This window comes from Poromitra crassiceps (assembly GCF_964638095.1).
Source record: "Poromitra crassiceps genome assembly, chromosome: 7".
In the NCBI taxonomy this organism is placed as follows: Eukaryota; Metazoa; Chordata; class Actinopteri; order Beryciformes; family Melamphaidae; genus Poromitra; species Poromitra crassiceps.
Genome location: NC_139628.1, coordinates 60,439,896 through 60,464,755, shown reverse-complemented (window position 1 = coordinate 60,464,755; position 24,860 = coordinate 60,439,896). Strand labels below are relative to the sequence as shown.

At 43.1% G+C, this 24,860-nt stretch overlaps 1 protein-coding gene across 4 annotated transcripts in view; it reads right to left on the bottom strand.

Annotated features, from left to right (window-relative positions):
* Positions 1-889: 889 nt before the first annotated feature.
* Positions 890-24,860, bottom strand: part of LOC310779203 (uncharacterized protein) — a 26,331-nt gene continuing 2,360 nt past the window's right edge. Inside the window, exons 4-37 of one of the 4 annotated variants that reach the window (XM_083639709.1) lie at positions 24,817-24,860; positions 24,263-24,337; positions 23,070-23,105; positions 22,711-22,764; positions 21,442-22,605; positions 21,027-21,263; positions 20,790-20,879; positions 19,786-19,848; positions 17,216-17,275; positions 17,019-17,054; positions 16,840-16,902; positions 16,643-16,693; positions 16,477-16,536; positions 16,207-16,263; positions 15,668-15,745; positions 15,474-15,581; positions 15,006-15,062; positions 13,946-14,023; positions 13,298-13,360; positions 13,153-13,206; positions 12,424-12,477; positions 12,082-12,141; positions 11,713-11,835; positions 11,566-11,616; positions 11,227-11,316; positions 9,281-9,367; positions 9,074-9,154; positions 8,938-8,982; positions 8,750-8,827; positions 6,163-6,231; positions 5,919-5,958; positions 4,838-4,895; positions 3,350-3,695; positions 890-2,041 (exon numbers count right to left, since the gene is read on the bottom strand). The exon at positions 24,817-24,860 is cut by the window's right edge and continues 19 nt beyond it. In XM_083639709.1, the coding sequence (XP_083495835.1) occupies positions 1,637-2,041; positions 3,350-3,695; positions 4,838-4,895; positions 5,919-5,958; positions 6,163-6,231; positions 8,750-8,827; positions 8,938-8,982; positions 9,074-9,154; positions 9,281-9,367; positions 11,227-11,316; positions 11,566-11,616; positions 11,713-11,835; positions 12,082-12,141; positions 12,424-12,477; positions 13,153-13,206; positions 13,298-13,360; positions 13,946-14,023; positions 15,006-15,062; positions 15,474-15,581; positions 15,668-15,745; positions 16,207-16,263; positions 16,477-16,536; positions 16,643-16,693; positions 16,840-16,902; positions 17,019-17,054; positions 17,216-17,275; positions 19,786-19,848; positions 20,790-20,879; positions 21,027-21,263; positions 21,442-22,605; positions 22,711-22,764; positions 23,070-23,105; positions 24,263-24,337; positions 24,817-24,860 (4,115 nt within the window). In that variant the 3' untranslated portion in view covers positions 890-1,636. The remainder of the gene's footprint in view (positions 2,042-3,349; positions 3,696-4,837; positions 4,896-5,918; positions 5,959-6,162; positions 6,232-8,749; positions 8,828-8,937; positions 8,983-9,073; positions 9,155-9,280; positions 9,368-11,226; positions 11,317-11,565; positions 11,617-11,712; positions 11,836-12,081; positions 12,142-12,423; positions 12,478-13,152; positions 13,207-13,297; positions 13,361-13,945; positions 14,024-15,005; positions 15,063-15,473; positions 15,582-15,667; positions 15,746-16,206; positions 16,264-16,476; positions 16,537-16,642; positions 16,694-16,839; positions 16,903-17,018; positions 17,055-17,215; positions 17,276-19,785; positions 19,849-20,789; positions 20,880-21,026; positions 21,264-21,441; positions 22,606-22,710; positions 22,765-23,069; positions 23,106-24,262; positions 24,338-24,816) is intronic. The other 3 variants (XM_083639710.1, XM_083639711.1, XM_083639712.1) reach the window with 3 other exon arrangements.

Below are 24,860 nucleotides of genomic sequence, written 5' to 3'. Positions count from 1 at the left end.
AGAAACGAGGCGGACCTCAGAGGAGTTAGATTACCGGTACTTCAGTATGAGGACTCTTCTCTGGCTCTGATTTCAGCTAAACTTTCTGCTTCAAACGGGAACAATAGCAGACTGATGCGGTTTTGGGGTCATCAGGCAGGCGACGCCCTGTTTCAAAGTTGTGAATAAAGTTTCAGGTGCACCTCACCTGGCTGCACCTGGAGTTGGGCGTGGCTTAAAATGTCTAATAATCACTAATCAGTCATTCTCAACCTTTTTCATAATTGATAGACCCTTTTCACGCGGGGGCATTTTGGCAGGGTAAATTGGAAACCCTCAGTTTTGCTTGCACCTGTGTTTACCCTGCCTTTTTGACACAAAATGGCCCCCGTGAAAAGGGTCTATCTTAAGGACCCCAGTCAAGATGTATTCCACGTTAAAGCTGCAGACAGGCCCCCAGTTTGTTGAGATTATCTCTGACCAAAATCTGAGATCTATTTTTTGTTAGATATGATTTTGTCCAGCATTCCATGACTGCATTAGATAACACACTAACAGTGATCAAACATTCATTCATCTACATTGTCTAATTGTGTTAACTTCTTGTAGGCAAACTAAAAATGTTTAACATTTCATGAATATGCCTGGGCCCCCTGGAACCCCTGATGGTCCCCGGACCCCACATTGAGTACCACCTGTCTAAATGTCACATACATACAGGTTTATACTTTGGATCATACATCACATATTGTTCAAGTCATGTAAAAGTCAAATGAGCACTCATCACAAATGACATACTGATTTCACTGAGGAAACACAAAAACACAACTGCAAGACAAAGAATTAAAAACAGGACAGATTTGAAACATTATTTATTCACAAATTCATTAATATGTTAACATCTCTGGACATGTGGGATTATAGGATTCAAGATTGATAGATCTTTAAATATGCCGGTATGTTCAGGTTAAAATAATGTACACACACACACACACACACACACACACACACCAGTGTTAGGTGAGGTGATAGAAAATATAACAGGGAACACAGTGGATTGTGCAAAAAGCTAGAATGTAAACAAAGAAATGTGCACAAAATATTAAATAATCAGCAACAGTGTTATTCACTTCCATACATACATTCATAACATTATTGGTAGCCAATACATATTTGTGTACAATAATTAATACTATCACATGCCCAATATTTGTTAAAAATCACATGTCCAATCTGTTAAAAACAACACTGTACTAGTGTAATAATGCATTGATATTAAGTAGATTATCATCAAATCGTTAGGAGATATGCATCTTACTGTCCAACACCTGAGATATTAATTACATTAAAAGTAAATTACAACAGGCATCCATTTCAATTTGATATGGAACACAGTCTCTCATTGCAGAATAAAGAGGAATATATTAAAATGTTGTGAAAACTGGTCATCTCCCTATGAGATCATGTGATTAGGAAGCAGGCATAGTTGCTATATAAAGACCAACTAAACCACAACCCCAAATCTGTGGTGAAGGCACTTCCCCGCAGGCTTCACCACAGATTTGAGTTACTCTGCACAGACCTGTTCGACCAGGAGAGGGGGGTGGTGATCCACAATAAATCACCATGGCCAATGTTGCATCGTGGGGGATGTAGTTCACAAGTTGCCGTTGGCATTTTGCAGCTCCTCTCTGATGGCATTGAGCTCCACTATCCCGTCGTTGAGCACGTTGGCCACCTCCTTGATCTGAGCCACCACCTCTTTCTTGCAGCCTTTCCTCAGCTCGCGGGAGTCCTTGATGAAGAACTTGTCCATGCCTTTGAAGAGTCCCTGCACCGAGGCCAAGGCTCCGTCTGTGACCTCCGAGCCGCGCACCACAGGCAGGTCCACCAGGCTGATCATCTGCACGGCCCTGCGCACCTCCCAGTCCTCAGAGTAGTGCTGCGTGCCGCCGCGGAGGAAAGGGTGCCCTCGGAGTCTGTACAAGCCCTGATCCACAAAGTGAAGGATCTTCCCCAGGTCCTGCAGATGGACCTCGTAGTCCTGCAGTACCGTCTCCACCTAGAGGACGGAGAGAGAAGGCAGATCGATGGAACACCAAATCAAAAGGGAATCAATAACGCAAATGTTGCATTAAGCCGTCCATGACCACAAATCTACATTTACAGATCCTTATACATTTTCAGCCCACTGGAACAAACTATCAGACAGTGGACAACAAGGACATCTCAATTTGCTCTCTTGAGCGTTATTGTGTCCTCCATTATTATCCATATGCTGGGCGGGTGTCCAGGGGCAGCAGGCAGTTGCCTTGTTGGGGCGCCACCAAATGATTTGGGGGCACACGCGTCCATGGCCGACATGATTCTTTGTCTTTCAGAGGCTGTAGATGGAGGGTGAAGATACTGGTAACAAATGAAACGAGTGGACCTAAGGCATCCATTGGCAAGGCCATTTTCAAAGAGGTCCCTTGACCTCTGACCTCAAGAGATCTGAATGAGAGGGTTCTATGGGTCCCCACAAGTCTTCCTCTGCAGAAATGCCCACCTTATGCTAATCTCGTGCAGTTAAAGTAAAGCCATGCCATTTTTTTTGCATGCAGTATAAATATGTTATTTTTGCCTATTCTACCATTTTTCGAAACTTAACTTCACTGTCAAATTTTTTTTAGTTAGTAGAATGTCTTACATGTTTCTGTAGTCTGTGTGTTGAGCCTGCAGTTTAGCAGTTTGTGTAAATCTGTGGTCTTTATTGCAGCTCCAGGATTCATTGAAAGGACATCATGTCACATCTAAACACTGCTATAGCCTACAGTACAGACTACAGTACAGCCTACAGTACAGCCTACAGTACAGACTACAGTACAGACTACAGTACAGCCTACAGTACAGCCTACAGTACAGACTACAGTACAGACTACAGTACAGACTACAGTACAGACTACAGTACAGCCTACAGTACAGACTACAGTACAGCCTACAGTACAGACTACAGTACAGCCTACAGTACAGCCTACAGTACAGCCTACAGTACAGCCTACAGTACAGACTACAGAGCCAATTAAAAGAGCTGGGAATATGGACAATACATGTATGAACGTTCTCCACAAATAGCCTACACAAGTATCGACTTTGCATTCTTAGATTTTGATAATCACCTTACTGTATGTGTTATGTCAGGCAAGAAGATATCAATCTAAAACTAAATTCAAACCAATGTTCCATTTTCTTCAGTCTTGATTATAATCCCACAATGTCCAATTTGAAGCAATCGTAACTCATGATGCAACAAAATCAAACTAACAAAAATAACATTTACCGGTATTCATAAAACGGCAGTCAACACTGTTGTTTTGAAAATGTAACTTACCTTCTTCCGGTCATGCATATTGTTAACATTATCAGAGATGGTCGCCGAGGCCGAAGCGATTCCGCCAGCCGTGGCCACGCCCACACCGACGGCGGTGATCACGAGGGAGGCGCCAAAGGTGAAGGGCGCCAAAGCGAGGCCGGCGATGGCCGTGATGCCGCCCACAGCCGTGGTGGTGCCGCCGGTGATGCTGGCGATCTTGGCCTTCTGGTGGAAGTTGCTGATGTCATCGGCGATGGCGTGGAGCCTGATGACGTACTGCCAGAGGACCTCGGCACGCTCGGTGAACACCTTGTTGAAGACGCGCAGGCCGAGGTGAACCTTCTCCACCAAGATGGCGAATGACCTTAGATTTATTCAGGGGAGAGGGGCAATGTTATGCCTGCTGAGTATGGAGCAAGGAGGCAGTTCTTTACAGTGTGACTGAGCACATTCAACACACAGACCACGTTGTTAATAGAAAAACGGTTAACGTTGTTAATAGTTAAAACGGCTAAACAATGAAATGGAAGAAATATACTCACTTACTGATTTAACAAACCAATATTTTGTTTCGTTTGTTTTAGATTTTCAAAATTATACATCAGAAGTGGTATATGATCAATTTTAACCCATCTTTTCAACAAGCACCAACTGTTATCTGGCAGGGCCACTGTAAGAACGTTTGCATATTTATATTAGATAAATATAATTTTTGTATGGGTGTGTAACTGTGTATCATTTCTAATCATGCGGTTTATTCAGTCGAGATTGGTTTTTCACTAACGAAGATAGGGTAATGGCCCATAATGATTTCCATATCTCAAAGATAATGTCCCCCAGCCATCAAAACAGCTGATGTCCCTGCTGGTAATAAGATGTTGATGTGTCTGGCCTTGAGATGTGGCCTGTACTGTACTGTACTGTGCCGTACTGTACTGTACTGTACTGTGCTGTGCTGTACTGTACTGTACTGTGCTGTGCTGTACTGTACTGTACTGTACTGTACTGTACTGTGCTGTGCTGTACTGTACTGTACTGTACTGTACTGTGCTGTGCTGTACTGTACTGTGCTGTACTGTACTGTACTGTACTGTGCTGTGCTGTACTATACTGTACTGTACCGACATAAACAACTCGCTTTCAAGGTGATTGTGATCTGCATGACAGAGTCAATGTACTCTCAAGCTGGACCAATCAGAGCAGAGCTGGACAGCGCTGTCTGACAGGACATGCCTGTATGAAAATGGCAAAAACAACTAGAAACATCAAGATCAAGATCACAATCACCTGAGAGATGAATGTGTTTGTGTCTATACAGTATATTGCTTGTTCTGCGCCTCAATTAAAATGACTGGGAGCTATTAGTACAGTGTGCACATCGTTTGTCTGATTCTTGCCTTATAGTTCGGATTATTGGACATGAAGTACGGCATTAGAATGAAGAGAGGAGTTCTTATCAAGTAACAGTTCATATTAAAAAGACATTTTGTTGAGATTAACACATACTTGGCCTCATCCTCTTTTATGACCTTGTCTTCATCATCTGAAGGCACCTCATCCCATTCTGAAATACAACCAAGTTCAAGAAGACATTCAGTGCTGTGTGTTTCTGTGCTACATATATATATATAAATATATAGCTGTGTGTTTCTGTGCTACATATATATATATAAATATATAGCTGTGTGTTTCTGTGCTACATATATATATATAAATATATAGCTGTGTGTTTCTGTGCTACATATATATATATAAATATATAGCTGTGTGTTTCTGTGCTACATATATATATATAAATATATAGCTGTGTGTTTCTGTGCTACATATATATATATAAATATATAGCTGTGTGTTTCTGTGCTACATATATATATATAAATATATAGCTGTGTGTTTCTGTGCTACATATATATATATAAATATATAGCTGTGTGTTTCTGTGCTACATATATATATACTGTATATACATATATAAATATATAGCTGTGTGTTTCTGTGCTACATATATATATACATATATAAATATATAGCTGTGCGTTTCTGTGCTACATATATATATACATATATAAATATATAGCTGTGTGTTTCTGTGCTACATATATATATACATATATAAATATATAGCTGTGTGTTTCTGTGCTACATATATATATACATATATAAATATATAGCTGTGTGTTTCTGTGCTTAGTTTCCATTGCTTGTGTCTGAATTAGTGCTGCAAGTGAAACTAACCATTATTTTCATTGTTGTTAATCTGTCTTTTCCAGATCAATTGATTGGTGGTTTGGTAGAAAATGGTGAAATGGTTGATCAGTGTTTCCCAAAGCCCAAGATGACGTTCTCAAATGTCGTTCATCCACAACCCAAAAAGATATATATATATATACATACATATATATATATATATATATATATATATATATATATATATATATATATATATATATATACACACATACATACATATATCATCATAACTCAAATTGATTATCAAAATAGTTGGCGATCAACCGGTTAATCGTTGCAGCTCTAGTCTGAGTGTGTGTGTGTGTGTGTGTGTGTGTGTTTCCCACACATGACTCACGTTCCACGGTGTTCCACCACTCCATCAGACTGTCAGTGTCCTGTGAGGGTTAGGGTTAGACAAGCATGTTGATGCGTCAGTCAGACCGCAGTACTGTACGTGACCACATGACTCCTGTTCACTCTATGTGAACAGGAGTCATGTGTTCACTGTACGTGAACACATGACTCATGTTCACATGCAGTGACGGCACAGCACTGAAGCACAATGCAATGTTTGCACAGCCAACATTCAGAGAACTGACCCCCTCCTCCTCGCCCTCCTCCAGACCAGCTGCAAGACGCTCGTCCAGCTGAGCAGCCATCCACTCTGCCTGAGGGGAGAGAGAGAGAGAGAGAGAGAGGGAGGGTGAGAGGGAGGGAGGGAGGGAGAGGGAGGGAGAGAGAGAGAGGGAGGGAGAGGGTGAGAAGGAGGGAGGGAGAGAGGGAGAGAGAGGGAGGGGGAGGGTGAGAGGGAGGGAGGGAGGGAGAGAGAGAGAGAGGGAGGGGGGAGGGAGAGGGTGAGAGGGAGGGAGGGGGGAGAGGGAGAGAGGGAAGGAGAGAGATGGAGGGAGAGGGTGAGAGGGAGGGAGGGAGAGGGAGGGAGGGGGGGGGAGAGGGTAAGAGAGAGGGAGAGGGAGGGGGGGAGAGAGGGAGAGGGTGAGAGGGAGGGGGGGGGGAGAGGGAGAGAGGGAAGGAGAGAGATGGAGGGAGAGGGTGAGAGGGAGGGAGGGAGAGGGAGGGAGGGAGGGGGGGGGAGAGGGTAAGAGAGAGGGAGAGGGAGGGGGGGAGAGAGGGAGGGAGAGAGAGAGTTGAGTTGATAGAGGGATATGACCAAAACAACACCTCCTTGCTACACACCTTATATTATTCTAGTCACAATCTGATGACCATCTGAGATCATTTGAACCACAGCCTTTGTAGGTTCTTTAAGCTACCATGTATGTAGCTGAACCGGTCCAGTGACATGTCTGAGGAAGGAGTTCCATAATGAAGCAGACAGGTCTGAGCCATCCCACAGCAGAGTGGAAAACAACAACATTGATACAATAACACTGATAGTTTCTCTCAAATGAAAACACTTCCCTATTTACACAATAGGAGCCGAGTCTCATTTCGTAGAGCAAGATTTCCTACAATGACGCTTTGGCAAACGTGCTTCTTGATCAAGTCAACTTGTAGAAGAAGTAAATGGGTTGTAGTTTCATATCTGTGTCCAGGAGGTTTTTGGTTTGCTGTGTTGCATGGAGCTTCAGCAGACTTTGTATGGTTGGTAAACAAGGAACAGGTGGCTTAATGTTTTGGTTTGTTTTTTCCCCACATTGTGAGTCTGTGGTCCTAAAGACACCTATGTATAGCAGGGGGAACTACCACAGCTGCTGTGAGTACTTTCCCAGGTGTCTGTCTGTGGTCCTAAAGACACTTATATATAGCAGGGGGAACTACCACAGCTGCTTTGAGTACTTTCCCAGGTGTCTGTCTGTGGTCCTAAAGACACTTATATATAGCAGGGGGAACTACCACAGCTGCTGTGAGTACTTTCCCAGGTGTCTGTCTGTGGTCCTAAAGACACTTATATATAGCAGGGGGAACTACCACAGCTGCTGTGAGTACTTTCCCAGGTGTCTGTCTGTGGTCCTAAAGACACTTATATATAGCACGGGGAACTACCACAGCTGCTGTGAGTACTTTCCCAGGTGTCTGTCTGTGGTCCTAAAGACACTTATATATAGCAGGGGGAACTACCACAGCTGCTGTGAGTACTTTCCCAGGTGTCTGTCTGTGGTCCTAAAGACACTTATATATAGCAGGGGGAACTACCACAGCTGCTGTGAGTACTTTCCCAGGTGTCTGTCTGTGGTCCTAAAGACACCTATATATAGCACGGGGAACTACCACAGCTGCTGTGAGTACTTTCCCAGGTGTCTGTCTGTGGTCCTAAAGACACCTATGTATAGCAGGGGGAACTACCACAGCTGCTGTGAGTACTTTCCCAGGTGTCTGTCTGTGGTCCTAAAGACACCTATGTATAGCACGGGGAACTACCACAGCTGCTGTGAGTACTTTCCCAGGTGTCTGTCTGTGGACACATTTTGTCAACACGATGGTGTCACAACCGTGAAGTCACCAAACTTGACAGGTGTGTCGTTAACGGAGGCATTTTCTACAGTAGTGTACAGCATGGGGCGCTTTGTACTGTACAGCAGTGGTTCTCAAATGGGGGTCCGGGGACCCCCAGGGCTCCGTGGCACTTTGCCAGGGGGTCTGTGAAAAGTTTTCAGGAAAATAAAAATTAAAACTTTTTTTGCGTGCAAATCTTCATAGTTCAACGGAAATATTTTATGCTTTAAATCCAAAATGGCTCATGGATTACATTCTAATCTAACAAATGTATCAATTTAAAAGTCAAGCACGTTACCGTGGAAACAATTAAGCTTAGCCCAAAATCACAAATCAGAATGAGGGGGTCCCCGGTATATTTTCTATCTTGTAAGGGGTCTGTTATAGAATGGAATATATAAGCTGTTATAATTATTATATAGTGAATGAGGAGTGGTGAAATTCCATTCTATAACAGGGTCCTTGGCTGAAAAACATTTGAGAACCTCTGCTGTACAGCATGGCTCACTTTTGCCATTTGAGTCGCAGGTGGAAAAAGTGTCAACATTTTTCAGTCATTACTGGAGAATAGACACCTAAAGAAATACAATTTCAATCATCATCAATGCCAAGTTCACGCTTACGTTTTGGCTAAGTAGGCCTATAGTATATATGTATATATATATACATATACACATATATATATATATAGTAGGCCTATAGTGTTTTGCACATGAAAAAGTGTGGGCTTACCTCCGCTGCCTCGGACCTGTAGTAGTCACTAGACGTGGCTCCTGGTGGATCGTCGTACTCCAGAGCCATAGCTTTGTTCTGAGAGGAGAGAGAGAAGATCAAATATCAAAATCATAATCACATCATACTCACTTTAATTGCTGTGATCAGATGATGAGAGAGTACCTGTAGCCACACACTTAAGTTACCTTAGCTTTTGGCTTTTTGAACCCTTTGAGTTTCGACGGCTTCTTCTGTTGAACAGACACACACGTTTGAGACTCGCGTATTCAATTACCCACTAAGGAAGCAGAAAAGTGGATCTCAGAAGAACGACATAAATACCGGTTTGCAGTATTCCATCTCGTCTTCGTCGTATTTATACATCTCTCCTTTGTGAGGAACATCATCCTCAGAAAACACACCCTGCCAAAAGACAGAAATGGAGCCGATATTGGAGGAGGGGGGAAATTAAATAACTTTGGAAATAGTTGGACTTTACAATAATGTCACAATGCTCATGATTTGCATCAAGTCAAAGCTCAGACATACATCGGACGCCTGTTGAGGTGAGAGATGATCCTGGCTCGTCTTAGATCTGCGGCGCATGGGAAGATGCCCTTTATGCTTCGAGTGTTTCTGATGAAGGAAAGCAAAGTGTTTGTATGAGTTGTAAAGCTGGAGAAAGACCTGAAGAACACATGAAGCCCTCATACGTATGAGTTGTAAAGCTGGAGAAAGACCTGAAGAACACATGAAGCCCTCATACGCTGTGAGGGGAATCAAATCAGATGACTTGGTAAACGACTAACACGATTTATCAATTATCAGAATCATAATAGATTTGTTTTCTGATGATCGACTCCATTGATCCACCGGTCGTTCCATTTGTTCTTTCTATTGTGTTGTAGTTGAACAAAGTGATACTTCTTCTACTAATGCTACTTACTTACTGCTATAGAGCTCAACAGTCACATGACATGTCTTGCCCCGGAAGTGAGTTCACCATTCTTTTCTCCATAGACATTTAGAAAAATCCTGAATAACGAGTTTTAAGGCTGGAACCAAGCCAACCAGCGACCTACTGAATCGTGGCTGACCATGAAACACTTCACTTGAAGCAACAAAAATAAATAAAGACGGAGGGAAAAATTTTAAATACTTTTTTTTGTTTTTGCTTCAAGTGAAATGTTTTATGGTCAGTCATGATTCAGTAGGTCCCTGGTTGGCTTGGTTCCAGCCTTAAAACTCATTATATACGGAGTTTTCTAAATGTCTATGGAGAAAATGAATGACGAACTCTCTTCCGGGCGCAAGAAAAGAAAAGAAGTTGATGTGCGCTGAGCATTCTGGTGCAAACTGTGGCTGCCGTGCATCACCCAGGTGGGTGCTGCTACACATCACCCAGGTGGGTGCTACTACACATCACCCAGGTGGGTGCTACACATCACCCAGGTGGCTGCTACACATCACCCAGGTGGGTGCTGCTACACATCACCCAGGTGGGTGCTGCTACACATCACCCAGGTGGGTGCTACACGTCACCCAGGTGGGTGCTACACATCACCCAGGTGGGTGCTACAACACGTCACCCAGGTGGGTGCTGCTACACATCACCCAGGTGGGTGCTACTACACATCACCCAGGTGGGTGCTACACATCACCCAGGTGGGTGCTGCTACACATCACCCAGGTGGGTGCTGCTACACATCACCCAGGTGGGTGCTGCTACACATCACCCAGGTGGGTGCTGCTACACATCACCCAGGTGGGTGCTACACGTCACCCAGGTGGGTGCTACACATCACCCAGGTGGGTGCTACAACACGTCACCCAGGTGGGTGCTGCTACACATCACCCAGGTGGGTGCTACTACACATCACCCAGGTGGGTGCTACACATCACCCAGGTGGGTGCTGCTACACATCACCCAGGTGGGTGCTGCTACACATCACCCAGGTGGGTGCTGCTACACATCACCCAGGTGGGTGCTGCTACACATCACCCAGGTGGGTGCTGCTACACATCACCCAGGTGGGTGCTACACGTCACCCAGGTGGGTGCTACACATCACCCAGGTGGGTGCTACAACACGTCACCCAGGTGGGTGCTGCTACACATCACCCAGGTGGGTGCTGCTACACATCACCCAGGTGGGTGCTACACATCACCCAGGTGGGTGCTACACGTCACCCAGGTGGGTGCTGCTACACATCACCCAGGTGGGTGCTGCTACACATCACCCAGGTGGGTGCTGCTACACATCACCCAGGTGGGTGCTACACGTCACCCAGGTGGGTGCTACACATCACCCAGGTGGGTGCTGCTACACATCGGTGGTGGATGAGTTGAGTTCCCTCCCCTGATATGTGAAGTGCTTTGAGTGTCTAGAAAGGCGCTATATAAATCCAATCAATTATTATTATGATGATTATGATTAAGAAACGTCACGTGACTGTTCAGCTCTATACTACTACTATTACAAGGTAAACAAATACCGGTTTGCAGTCCTCCACCCCATTTTGTTCTTCATCCTCATCTGCTGTGATGCTGCTCTTCTGATGGCTGATGTCATCACGCGTGTCATCCTACACCAAAGAAATACAGATAACGCATCACGCATGTCATCACACGTGTCATCCTACACCAAAGAAATACAGATAACGCATCACGCATGTCATCACGCATCACGCATGTCATCACACGTGTCATCACACGTGTCATCCTACACCAAAGAAATACAGATCAATCTCTGAAAAAAACAAACTGAGGAAAAACCATCTCCTCCATTCATTCCTTTCCAAACATTACCAAACACGACTGAAGCATGAATTCACCTTAGACCTCCGACGACCCACATGTAACCGTTTGATCTTTGCTGGCTTCTTCTATCAATAGAGGGGAGAAAAACACTTTCCATCAGGTGAAACCAGCTCAACTATACAGTGAGAAACTGTGGGTTTTTAAAATGAGAGGAAAGTTACAGGTCTGCAGGCCTGCATTGCATGGTGATCTCCATCTGTAGTCACTCCTGCAGACAGCTGGTCCACTCCTGCAGACAGCTGGTCCACTCCTTGTTTTGAGTATTCGTCCTCCATGAGAGCAGCCTAGGCAACACATTCAAAACAAGCATTTAGCTCATATGCTAATTGAGAATGTTGACATGGTACTGTAGGTCTGACAGCTAAACCTGCAGAAAAAAAACGGAAAATGGACACCTAATCTTACACAATTATTGTTTTTTTTAATTATAAATAATAATAATATTGGTATTTTAAAACCCTTGCTTTTTTTTATTTTTTATATCAGCTATCTATCAGGTATCCTTTTATCCCATGTTACAAAAATGGTACCTTGCCAGTAGACTGAGGAGTGTAGCCCTTGGCCCGCTCTACATCCTCAAAAGCAGCATCCTAGAAAAGTGAAATAAGTATTTAAATTTTTAGTATGTATTTAAGTATTTTTATCTGGCAAAACAAGTGAATTCAGAGTGACAAAATAACTATCAGAGATGGAGTCAATTCACTTTCTATCAGTTGTTGATTCAATTCGAAAAGTGGATTTTCATCAAAATTCAAAAACTTGTGCAATAATGCGCACACACAAAATGTCATCATCCTTTGGGTTGGAGTTTCAAATGATGTTGAGTTGATTGAACTGAAGGTAGACCGACTCAGACTGCAACATCTTGTTACCTGGGACTTCTTGCGAGGAGTATAGCCATGTGCTCCATGATCCTGAGGTTTCTCCTGAGAAATAAATACATTAAAATACACTAACTACAGTGTATAGACATATTCTGTGTACGCACACGCACACACACACACACACACACACACACACACGTACGTTACTGCAGATATGACATCAAGCAGAAACTCAGAAGCAATCGCCGAGTGCCAACAACTGCAGTTCCTCAAATTGCCCCTTGAAGTCGGCTCCAAAAGTGAGTCAAGACCCCATGTTAAAAATGCCCAACTTTACAGCAGAAATAAGCATGTTTATACCCTGGTTGAAAAAAATGATTTTGATCTCTATGAATTATTGTAACTCAGCAGCCCTTTATAGTCTCTATGGCTGCAAACACAAGTCAGATTGTATAGATGCTCATGGGAAAATGACCCTACATTTATGGTCTCAATCACTAGTTTCAAGTCTTCAATACAGCCTGATGTTCACTTTGCAAATTATGGTCCCATTTTCCAGTCAAATGTACAACAAAGCTGACTATGCTTTGGGGTGTGATTGACATGTCGCCTGTCCAGTAATCGCCTATCCAAAAGCAGGCAGTGCTGCGGCTCTTAAAAAAAAAAAGTCACTTCTGGCTAAAACAAACAAACACAAAAAAACAAGATGGCCACGGTGAAAACGCCAAACTCCATATTTTTTATACAGTCTATGTATGAAATATACTGGCTGTATACCTTGGAGCCTCTTCGAGCGGTATGCCCGTGTGCCCCCTTCAGGTCCTCATCGGTCTGTAGGAGAGAGCAGTGTTAGAGTCGCACACGTTCATCCAGGTTCTTATCAACATGATGCACTGTACAGCCCAGGAGACGTCCCCGTTACCTTCTCCACACTGACAGCAAATCCTCTCTGAGGCACAAACTTGATTTTCATCTTTCTTCTCTTCTGGAGAGAGAGACAAGATTAGATTGATACGTGCCAGAACGCTCTCAGCTCTGCTCTCTGAACCTTCAAAGGTCTAGTGTTCTGGAGAGAGACAAGATTAGATTGATACGTGCCAGAACGCTCTCAGCTCTGCTCTCTGAACCTTCAAAGGTCTAGTGAATTTAGAGATTGTGAGGGGAGAATTGTGACGATGCGAAGATGAAACACATCGACCACGTTTAATATGCTGACATTCATGTGCAGTGCAAGCTTGGCAGACACGTTCAGCAGTTAATTAGCACCGTCAACCTCACAGCAAGAAGGTTGTGGGTTCGAATCTCCACCCCGGTGCTTTCTGTGTGGCGTTTGCATGCTCTCCCCGTGTTTGCGTGAGTTTCCATCGGGTTGTTCTGTTTCCTCCCACAGTCCAAAGATACTGTACGATGTGTTTGTGTAGTAATGTAATCTAGTCCAAATCTTTGATCATGTATTGTAACCTATGTTGCGTGTAGCTATATATGACTGTGATGATGCTAGGTAAAGCTCACATGCTTGTGATAAGGGGCTATACACTGAAAGTAACATCAAAGTAGAAGAACAACATACAAATCCATGGCTGCCTGCGTGTTGGTGCCTGGCTTCCTCCCCCTCCTCCTCTTCAGAGCTGCCATCCAGTACAGTGCCCTGTTCAGTACAGAACGTTCAGTACAGTGCCCTGTTCAAAACCAAATGCTGCATCAAGCTGCTTTTAACTGGACAGATGTTACTCATTTAGTGTCGGCAGCAGTGGGGCTTTTGTTAAGAACAAAGACAACAACATTTCAATAACTAAAGTCTCCACTTTCACCGCTGTAGCAGTACCGCCAAACTAAATGAGCAACATCTGTAAATTGGAATAATTTGATTATGAGATCACATCTCATTTCATTTAGTAATCATCATTGTGTGCCACGTGCAAATCATGATACAGTTGACCTGTTTTCTCTGAGAAAACGGGTCGATCATTTTTTTTTATGGCTGCAGCATATTGACAACAGACAACACTGACTTATTTTCAGAGTAGGCTACTCACATTGTGATATTAATTAATGACGCATAAAATGAACCTCCAACATGCAGCTTTCATTTTTGTGCAGGGATTGTGCACATTACACCAGAGAACCTCTTTGAAACACCTTCACCCTCATCCTCACGTTACACCAGAGAACCTCTTTGAAACACCTTCCTCCTCATCCTCATGTTACACCAGAGAACCTCTTTGAAACACCTTCCCCCTCATCCTCATGTTACACCAGAGAACCTCTTTGAAACACCTTCCACCTCATCCTCATGTTACACCAGAGAACCTCTTTGAAACACCTTCCCCCTCATCCTCATGTTACACCAGAGAACCTCTTTGAAACACCTTCTCCCTCATCCTCACGTTACACCAGAGAACCTCTTTGAAACACCTCTCCACTCATCCTCATGTTACACCAGAGAACCTCTTTGAAACACCTTCCCCCCTCATCCTCTGGCACCTTCACATGTTACACCAGATAACCTCTTTGAAACACCTTCCCCCTCATCCTCATGTTACACCAGAGAACCTCTTTGAAACACCTTCCCCCTCATCCTCTGGCACCTTCGAGTTGGATCATTCTTGGATCATCAGCAGTTTCTTTACCTCTGACCATCGACGTGTGTCTTCCTTGTGGCTCTTCTGTGTCCTCATGTCATCATCCTATCGTGGCATTATAGAGGAAGAGGTCACTATCATCACACTGATGATGACAAATACACCAGCATGAAATATATTCAATTTCCTTGACTCTTTGCACATTTGGGTCTGTCACAAAACGATTTCAAAATGCATTTATTTGAGATATTCTTGTCTGAGAGCTGCACTTTTCTGTCAATAGATGGAATGAAAGATGTACATCATGTGAAGAATTTTAAAAAGTCAATATGAAAAAGTACTTTCATTGTTTCCACCTTTTTTCTCCCAAAGTCTGTTAAACGGCCCAAGTTGAAATCTAGATCCAGTATCAAACTACCATTGCAGTTTTAGACATGATCAGATTTCAATATGTGGTTTCAATCCCCATCGTTCCACAAAAACACAGACAATTTACTTCAGTTGGCGACGGCGTACCTTTAATCCTTGAGGTAAATGTCCATTCGTGTGCTTCATCTCAACCACAGAAGAACTGGCGGAAGCTCTTCGGAGCAGCTGGGTGACTTTGGTCTTCAGGGGTTTCTTCTGATGAACACAAAGAGGACATTAAAATACCACCATTGGTTTAGCACTGTTCATAAAGATGGAGATGAGATGGTAAAGACACATACTGCTTTGTGGTCCATGCCATTCTGCTCTTCATCATCATTATCTCCTGCAGAGAAGAGGTGTGTGTCTGGAGATCCATCCTGGAAAACAACACGTCATTGGAAATAAATAAAATGTAATTAATAATAATTAAAGATGTAATTAATAAAGATGTAATTGGAAGAAATAAATGGTAAATGGACTGCATTTATATAGCGCTTTTATCCAAAGCGCTTTACAATGTGCCTACATTCACCCATTCACACACCGAGGGCGGCCAGCTGCCACGCAGGGTGCTGGCACAGCCATCGGGAGCAATTTGGGGTTCAGTGTCTTGCCCAAGGACACTTCGACATGCGGACTGGAGGAGCCGGGGATCGAACCACCAACCTTCCGATTAGTGGACGACCTGCTCTACCTCCTGAGCCCCAGCCGCCCCCTAATAAAACATAATACTACCCACCCCAAGCTAATTACATGAAACTAATATCGCAAAAGTAATGTGTCAATTAATTGTAATTGTGATATTAAAACCTTTAAGGCAATAGACACCAGCACTCACCTTCAAACTCCTAGGAAGTGTTCTGCTGCCACCTGTGTCCTTTGAGTCATGTTTCTCCTGAAAATTAATTATAATAAAAATGAAAATAAAAATGTTAAAAACTTATAAGGGCTAAATCTGTGTTTTTTATTAATACTTTCATGCTATGCTACACTGAACAGATGTCCAGGTCGAGGGGAATTTTGGCATGCATGTGTTGGATAAAAACGTTACATGCTAACATGCTAACTTGGGCAGTTTACTCTTGATTACAGACACGCTCATTTTGACCTTTGATCCCCGAGATAGTGTCCCACTCTTCCCGTCCTTCGGCTCATCCGGAAATTTATCCTACAAAAGTGGAAATTATTCACAATATTAAAGACAAACATACAGTAAGTAAAAAAGTACACAATCAAAGGAGTGAATCTGTGAACGTTATGCGAACATCATTTACCTTGGACCCTCTTCTGGAAAGTAGGGAGACTTTGAACTTCCTCTCCTTTTTCTGTCAAAGTTGGTCATTTTTGTCATTTGCGTGTATATCCCTCATTTGTGTGCAAATGCTGCATCAGGTATCAATGGGTTAAGCTATGCACTTGAAAATATATTCAACCTGAATGATTAAACAGTGAACACAGACTGCAGGCATACCTTGCCGTGAGTACCAGAGCCATCCTGATCCTCTCCACTTCCTCCATCAGAGTCCGCCCTCATCTAAGAGAGAGCAGACAGTGTACAGGATCCTTTTCACTTCTGCTTTTGCTTTTGGATCAGTATTTCTCGGCTCTAAAATAAAACACGAAGACGAACTGAGGGACTGAAAGTCCTACCTTCAGGGATTCCCGTCGTAGTCGTAATTTACCCGACTTAAGAAAAAAGAAAGAGAAATGTGTATAAAAAGAATGGCATTCATTCGCTGAGCTCTATGGTTGCATAGGACAATGCTGAAAACACTCAATGGTGTGCAAACATGTTAGAGTTCATGTCAAAGGAGGATGTAAATTGAGTTTTGAAGAGGTTTTCTCACTGGTTTAAAGTCAGGGTCAAGCTGAGGGCTGTCCTCAGGCCAGTCCTCCACACACCTTTCCTGTTTGGGGAGAAAAGTTAAAGGAACACAAACCATTATATAGACACATTTATATATAGACAGACATTATATAGACAGATTTATATATAGACAGACATTATATATCGAGATACATTATATAGACACATTTATATATAGACAGACATTATATAGACACATTTATATATAGACAGACATTATATAGACAGATACATTATATAGACAGATTTATATATAGACAGACATTATATAGACAGATTTATATATAGACAGACATTATATATCGAGATACATTATATAGACACATTTATATATAGACAGATTTCCTAAATAGTATATTTTCTCTCTCCATCTCCCTATGGTAGGGCTGGGTATTGGCAAGGACCTCACGATACGATACGTATCACGATACATGGGTCGCGATACGATTGTATCACGATACATTGCGATACAATACATAGTGCGATATATTGCGATTCTCTAGACAATTTACTCAAAATTAAATAATAGAGCTAAAGATACAACACACTGTGTACCACCCAGGTAATCATACGTACATCACTTTATACTGATAAGTTAGTGGACAAACTTATTGTCAAAACTACTGAGTGTTGAGTGCATTACTGAATGCATCGATATGGGAAATATCGATACAGTATCGATTAGGGGTGGGAATCACCAGATACAGAGGCCTGGCATGGCATGACCTGCAAAAAAAATAAAAAATAAAAAATAAATATCGATACTTGGCGTCCAAGTATCGATACAGTATCGGGAAATAAAATATCGCGATATATTGCCGTATCGATTATATTGCCCAGCCCTACGGCAGCATTTTGTTCTTAAAGTCCCTGGAAACCAGAAATATTTCTTTATTATTTAGCATTTTGAGTTCATCACATCACAGGACCCTATGTTAATAAGCTACCAGCCAAATTTGAACGATGATGAACGTTGCAAAGTATATAAATTTAGGTTTGACAGGTGTGGCAAAACGCATGAGATTTCATTATTTTTTAGAGTGTACTTTCTCCCGCGGAATGTGTGGGCGTGTCCGTCTGCAGCAGGGACATTTATCTCCTCCGAGAGAGAGCGCGAGAGAGAGGGGGGGGAGGGAAACGGAGAAAGAGATCAAGTTACACAGCACTTGCGAGTGTGTGTGTGTGTGTGTGTGTGTGTGTGTGTGTGTGTGTGTGTGTGTATAGTGCGATATATTGCGATTCTCTAGACAATTTACTCAAAATTAAATAATAGAGCTAAAGATACAACACACTGTGTACCACCCAGGTAATCATACGTACATCACTTTATACTGATAAGTTAGTGGACAAACTTATTGTCAAAACTACTGAGTGTTGAGTGCATTACTGAATGCATCGATATGGGAAATATCGATACAGTATCGATTAGGGGTGGGAATCACCAGATACAGAGGCCTGGCATGGCATGACCTGCAAAAAAAATAAAAAATAAAAAATAAATATCGATACTTGGCGTCCAAGTATCGATACAGTATCGGGAAATAAAATATCGCGATATATTGCCGTATCGATTATATTGCCCAGCCCTACGGCAGCATTTTGTTCTTAAAGTCCCTGGAAACCAGAAATATTTCTTTATTATTTAGCATTTTGAGTTCATCACATCACAGGACCCTATGTTAATAAGCTACCAGCCAAATTTGAACGATGATGAACGTTGCAAAGTATATAAATTTAGGTTTGACAGGTGTGGCAAAACGCATGAGATTTCATTATTTTTTAGAGTGTACTTTCTCCCGCGGAATGTGTGGGCGTGTCCGTCTGCAGCAGGGACATTTATCTCCTCCGAGAGAGAGCGCGAGAGAGAGGGGGGGGAGGGAAACGGAGAAAGAGATCAAGTTACACAGCACTTGCGAGTGTGTGTGTGTGTGTGTGTGTGTGTGTGTGAGAGAGCCACCAGCCTGTGTGTCTCTCGCTCTCTCTCACTAGTCGAGAGAGAGAGAGAGAGAGAGAGAGAGAGAGAGAGAGAGAGAGAGAGAGAGAGAGAGAGAGAGAGAGAGAGAGAGAGAGAGAGAGAGAGAGAGAGAGAGAGAGAGAGAGAGAAGCACATGGCCTGGCTGAAACCCGACACCTTGCTAATCTCACAAGCATAGCGCTTGGCAGACGCACACAGAGGGAGACGGACAGCAAGGGAGCGCTGTCACTGGGGGCAAAGAACGGACTTGCCATAGGTGGGTGCGGATTGCGCGCGTGTACAAAGGTTATATAGAGCTTATGACGTCATAAGCTCCTGCGTTTTAGCACCTCACGCACTGCTGTCTTCAATGAGGAAGTACTTTGTAGAATCTTGTAGAAAAGTGGCGATTTTAAGGCTTTGGGTTGAAAGTAATGTATAATAATTTCGGAGGCACAAAATTACTAACATAAGACCCTAAATAACATAGTTAGAACGTTTTTGTGGATTTTGGTTTCCAGGGACTTTAATCTTATATTGCTTGCAGCAGACATTTCAAATAATATATTCTCATTTTTATAATTCTTAAAACAAACCTGTCCAATAAGCAGAATGTCCTCGAAGACAGCATAGTTCTCAGCTGCATCTGGTTTCTTATCCTGTAAAACAATACAAATATTCAAGACATCCCTATCGACTGTATTTATAGATCTTATCCTGTAAATCAATACAAATATTCAAGACATCCCTATCAACTGTATTTATAGAGTGCATTTTATATATTTTTAGATTTAGAAGCAACTACCCAAAGCACTTTTACATGAATACCTCACATTCAAACATTCTGCAGCCATGAAAGGCGCCAACTGCTCGTCGGGAGCAGTTAGGGGTTCAGTGTCTTGCTCAAGGACACTTCAACACGCTACCGGGAGGAGCCAGCCTCGAACCAGGAACCTTCCGATTCCCAGCCTGAGTAGTCTCTCCCCAGTCTCAAATATGACATTGAATCGCTGCGCTCCGCATACTACATAAGTCTGTGCCCCTTCACAGCCACAAGTGCAGTTGAGGGCATGTCTAGGGTGTTTGAAATTGTATGAGTGACAGGTTGTAGCACCAATGAGAGAGTGGTTCTTCAAATGGGCTGCGCCTCTCATGCCGGTCTCCTGGTGGGTGGGCCTCTCGCTGATCGCAAAGTTGTTAACTTATTGGTGAAGGGTGAATCCACTACTCGCCAATCACTGGCCAAGATTCCGTTCACAGTTTGGTGAGGGGAGTGTCTCAGACCCAGAGAGAGATCTGCAGCATCCATAACATAGGGTATCAACGTAGGAACTCCATGGGTCTGGTGTTGAGACTGAGCTATGGAAATACCTTCACTCCTACTTATGCCTTAGCCATAGTGTATGTGCATCACTTAACAGCTACACACACCATGCTTGACCTTTCACTGTCCATTACTGAATCAGCTGATGTCATGAAAACAGTAGGCCTACAAACTATATGAATCTGTGTTATTTGGGGCAAGATACAGGAATGTGTCGTTATGTATGCTAATGCTAATTAGAACAGCTAATAGGTCACAAATAAACTGCATTCTCACCTGAACAGTCGACCTGCTGCGAGGGATTGGTTTTGGGGGCGGTTTGGGCGCCGTTTTTGGAGTTTTGGGGGATGTTAGTTCAGGCTCAATCTACAGACGGTGGAAACAACACGGACAAAGACAATAATTAACATGGTACAGTAGGTGCAGGAGGAAAGAAATGAGTGAATAAGAAAAGTAGGTCATAATAATTGTATGCTTAAATTAATTCTGGCGTAATATTCGCAGTGGATTTACAGGGTTTGCTGGCTTGGGGGGGTTCTCCGGCCTGGGCGGGGTTTGTGGCTTCAATGGGTTTGCTGGCTTGGGGGGGTTCTCCGGCCTGGGCGGGGTTTGTGGCTTCGCTGGGTTTGCTGGCTTGTGGGGGTTCTCCGGCCTGGGCGGGGTTTGTGGCTTCACTGGTTTTGCCGGCTTTGCTGTCCTGGGCGGTCTTGTTCGCGGTAGAGGCCTTGGAGGACGTTTAAAGGTCGTCACCTGCAAGTTCGATGATAATAGAAGGTATAGCTGAAGTGCATGTCATATAAAACAAGTGTGTGTCTTACATTGAGATCATCTTCCCTGCAGATGCAGATGCGTCCTACAGTAGGACCCAGTGGCCTCCATGAAAACAATGGTACACTTCAAAGCACAAGGCTTTCAAGGCGTTACTTACATGTGTCATTTCAGTTGGTGTTTGGCTAAGTGACGAGGCCAAAGTCCTGGCCTGGCTGAAGGGGGTTGCCTGGAGAACGTCATGCTTGGATCCATGAGGAGTGGCCAAGACAATCTCATCTGGAGAGTTTGGGTGGAGGGCTGGATGAGAAGGTGTTGCCTTGAAGAGACCTGGAGACTCAACCGAGGAGGAGGACAGTATGTCCAACCTCATTTCTGATGGACTGTTGAAGGAATGTGGAGAGTATGTGATGTTCGAGGCTGTATTGCTGAGGGTTCTGCTGGCAGTGGGGGAGGGCTCATAACGGTCTTGGGTCTTTGAGGGGAAAGGTCGAAAGATGTCTGGAGTCCCACTTAAAAAGTCTTGAAAGGGGTCGTATTGTTTGGATGGAGTAGCACCAAAGGGGTCAGACACATTGGAGCTGTTTTGGAATGGGTCGTTTGTAATTAGGCTTGGGAAGGGGTCATCTGTTTTTGTGAATGAAGGTGAAAATAAATCCATTTTTGCCTTAGAAAATGTGCCAAAAAGGTCATTTTCCTCAGTGAAGGGATCTCGAAAGACATTGTTGTCCTGGGAGAGTTCCCCTCTTTCAGCTGGAACAGCTTGAAACAAATCCTTGGTCGAGGGAGTGCGGAATGGATCCACTTCCTTAAAATGTGGTGATTGGAACAGATCTTCTTCCTTGTTTGAAGGAGATCTGAATGAGTCCAGAACATTACGAGAAGCATCAAAGAGATTCGCTTCCTCAGTGGATGAAGCAAGTAAATCTTTGGTAGCAGTCTGGAAGAGGTCCTCTCCTTTGGCTTTGTGCAGGTCAGTAGTATCTGACTGCAAGTTTATGATGGGGCTCTGTGGTTGAGGGGGAGTGGCCTCATATAGATCTGGCGAGTTCAGGGTTACATGGTGAAAAAGACGACCGTTGGCGGACGTGTTTTGGGGCAAGGTTGACGTTGGGAAGAGGTCTTGCGTGTGGCGGCGGGTAAGGGTTTGGAACTGCTCCCTTTGCGGTTCAGGTGATCCGGTTCTGTCGTTTGCAGGTGTGAGATGATCCAGAGGTGAACTCTGAAATTCAGGAGGAGGAGCAAAGATGGTAGTGAAGCTCTGTTTTTCTGCCGTTTTCCCGTCCACATCCTCATCCATGTTAGGACTTCTACTGCTGGACTCCTGATGGAAAAACATATGGATGGACACATTAAGAAAGCATCCAAGACAACTGATGACAATTAAAGTAACATTATGATGTGGTAGAAATAATGATTTCATACGTACTAGAAAACGTGTATAAAAAGGGTTCCCTCTGACCAAATCTCCATTGGCCCCGTTCTGATCAACAGAGAAGGCAAATGAGACAGAAGAGGGAGAGATGTAATGAGACAGAAGAGGGAGAGATAAGACAGAAGAGGGAGAGATGTAATGAGACAGAAGAGGGAGAGATGAGACAGAAGAGGGAGAGATGTAATGAGACAGAAGAGGGAGAGATGTAATGAGACAGAAGAGGGAGAGATGTAATGAGACAGAAGAGGGAGAGATGTAATGAGACAGAAGAGGGAGAGATGTCAGATTTCACTGAGGACAGATTCCTAATATGGCGTCTCTTTAACATGCAGGCATCTGAGAACATACAGTACCTGAGGGCTCGGATGGAATGGATTCCATTCAGCATTCTGGAAGCATGAGAGACATAACATCACTTTACTTACCGCCTGATCCATCAGGGGAACAACACGAGCGCTGTCGGAAATTAACTATGTGCCAGTGACTGGTAAACTAATATCTATCTATCTATATATATATATATATATTTTTTTTTTTTGCCACCGCTTTGTGTAGGGCAGCCAATCAGGAGGCAGTTTGATACAACGCTGTTGTTGCTTTGATTGGCTCACGGTCAGAAAGCGTGTACGGTGATCAGTAGGGACAACATTTTGAGAAGACTCTACCTGAAGATGTTATAGTTTCAAAAGGTTACTGGCCAGTGTGGCGGGTGAAACTTATGTTTCCGCACCAAAAGACACATTTAGCTTAAATTTGGAATTGTGCACCCTGTACAAGAGAACACACACGCTCCCACCTGATGCACAATGGAATGGACTTCAATGCCACTATTGATCTTCGCTGCAACCCATTCCCACATTGCTATAATGAACAGCATACTTATACTTATACTTACTTATAGAAGAGTCAAAACAAACCCCAGTCATATTATACACCAACACACTCAACTATCATGCAACCAAATCATGAAGATCTCACGATAACGGTTATTATGACTACAATGCACACAAGATAGCAAGGGTATGAACTCATTCCAAGGACAGAAAGAGGAGAAAAAATGTGTTTTGTTGAAATGCAAACAGCCAGTAGAACCACACCGCGCTGAACGCTGAACTTCTATTTTGTATCTAAACAGTCAGTCACTTAAAAATGACCACTTGTATGTCCTTTCTATGATGCGTGTGTACTCTAGTGTTCATTAAGCATTTGTTTTCTTGTACAGTAATGTATGCGTACACGTATATTTTGACTTGTGAAGGTTTTGTAAACACTTAGCTTGAAACGTAGCACTATTATGATAAATATATGGTATAGTACTACAATTTATCACTACCAGTATACTTTCTCCATCGCTATTATTTCCTTTGTGTATAAATAAATAAATGAATAAACAAACAAACAAATAAACAAACAAAAAACAAACAAACAAACAAACAAACAAACAAATAAATAAATAAATAAATAAATAAATAAATAAATAAATAAATAAATAAATAGTCCATTTCCTGTTACTTTTGCATGCTTTGCAGATAACAGTTCGCCTCACCTGTCCCAGGTGCAGCCGGTAGTCGCCTGGTACATCTGTCGTGGCAGCAGAGAGATCACTAAGCCCCTCGCCATCCTGTAGATGTGACAGAATGGAAGAAAAATAAATACTCAGGGATGAGTGGAACGTGGAAAACCATGCTTTGCGCTTCACGGAGGTAATTGCTTTAACAATCTGCATTGCAAACCTGACTTCAATAAACTATCAAAGTCCATGCGTCACTTGTCAACACTTGTGACTGGGAGAGCGAGAGATACTTTGAACATCGTTTTAGCAACTTCACAACTGTTGGTTTTCTGTCCGAGGTGATCAGAAGAATAATTTATGTTTGTTCTGTCTCTCACAATCAAACACACACCCTAACACACGTCCGCATTGGCAGCGTCGCCAAAATGACTTTGGAAACATGCCAGTGATGTCATCACATATCAGTGATGTCATCACATATCCAGTGATGTCATCACACATCCCCAACAGACCACCTGCATTGGTGCGTGTGTACAGTGTACAGTACATACAGAGATGAAAGTTGCTGTTATGAGGTGGTCTCTAACCTGCTTGTTTTGAGACTCGTTCATAGATGATCCACTGGAGTCAG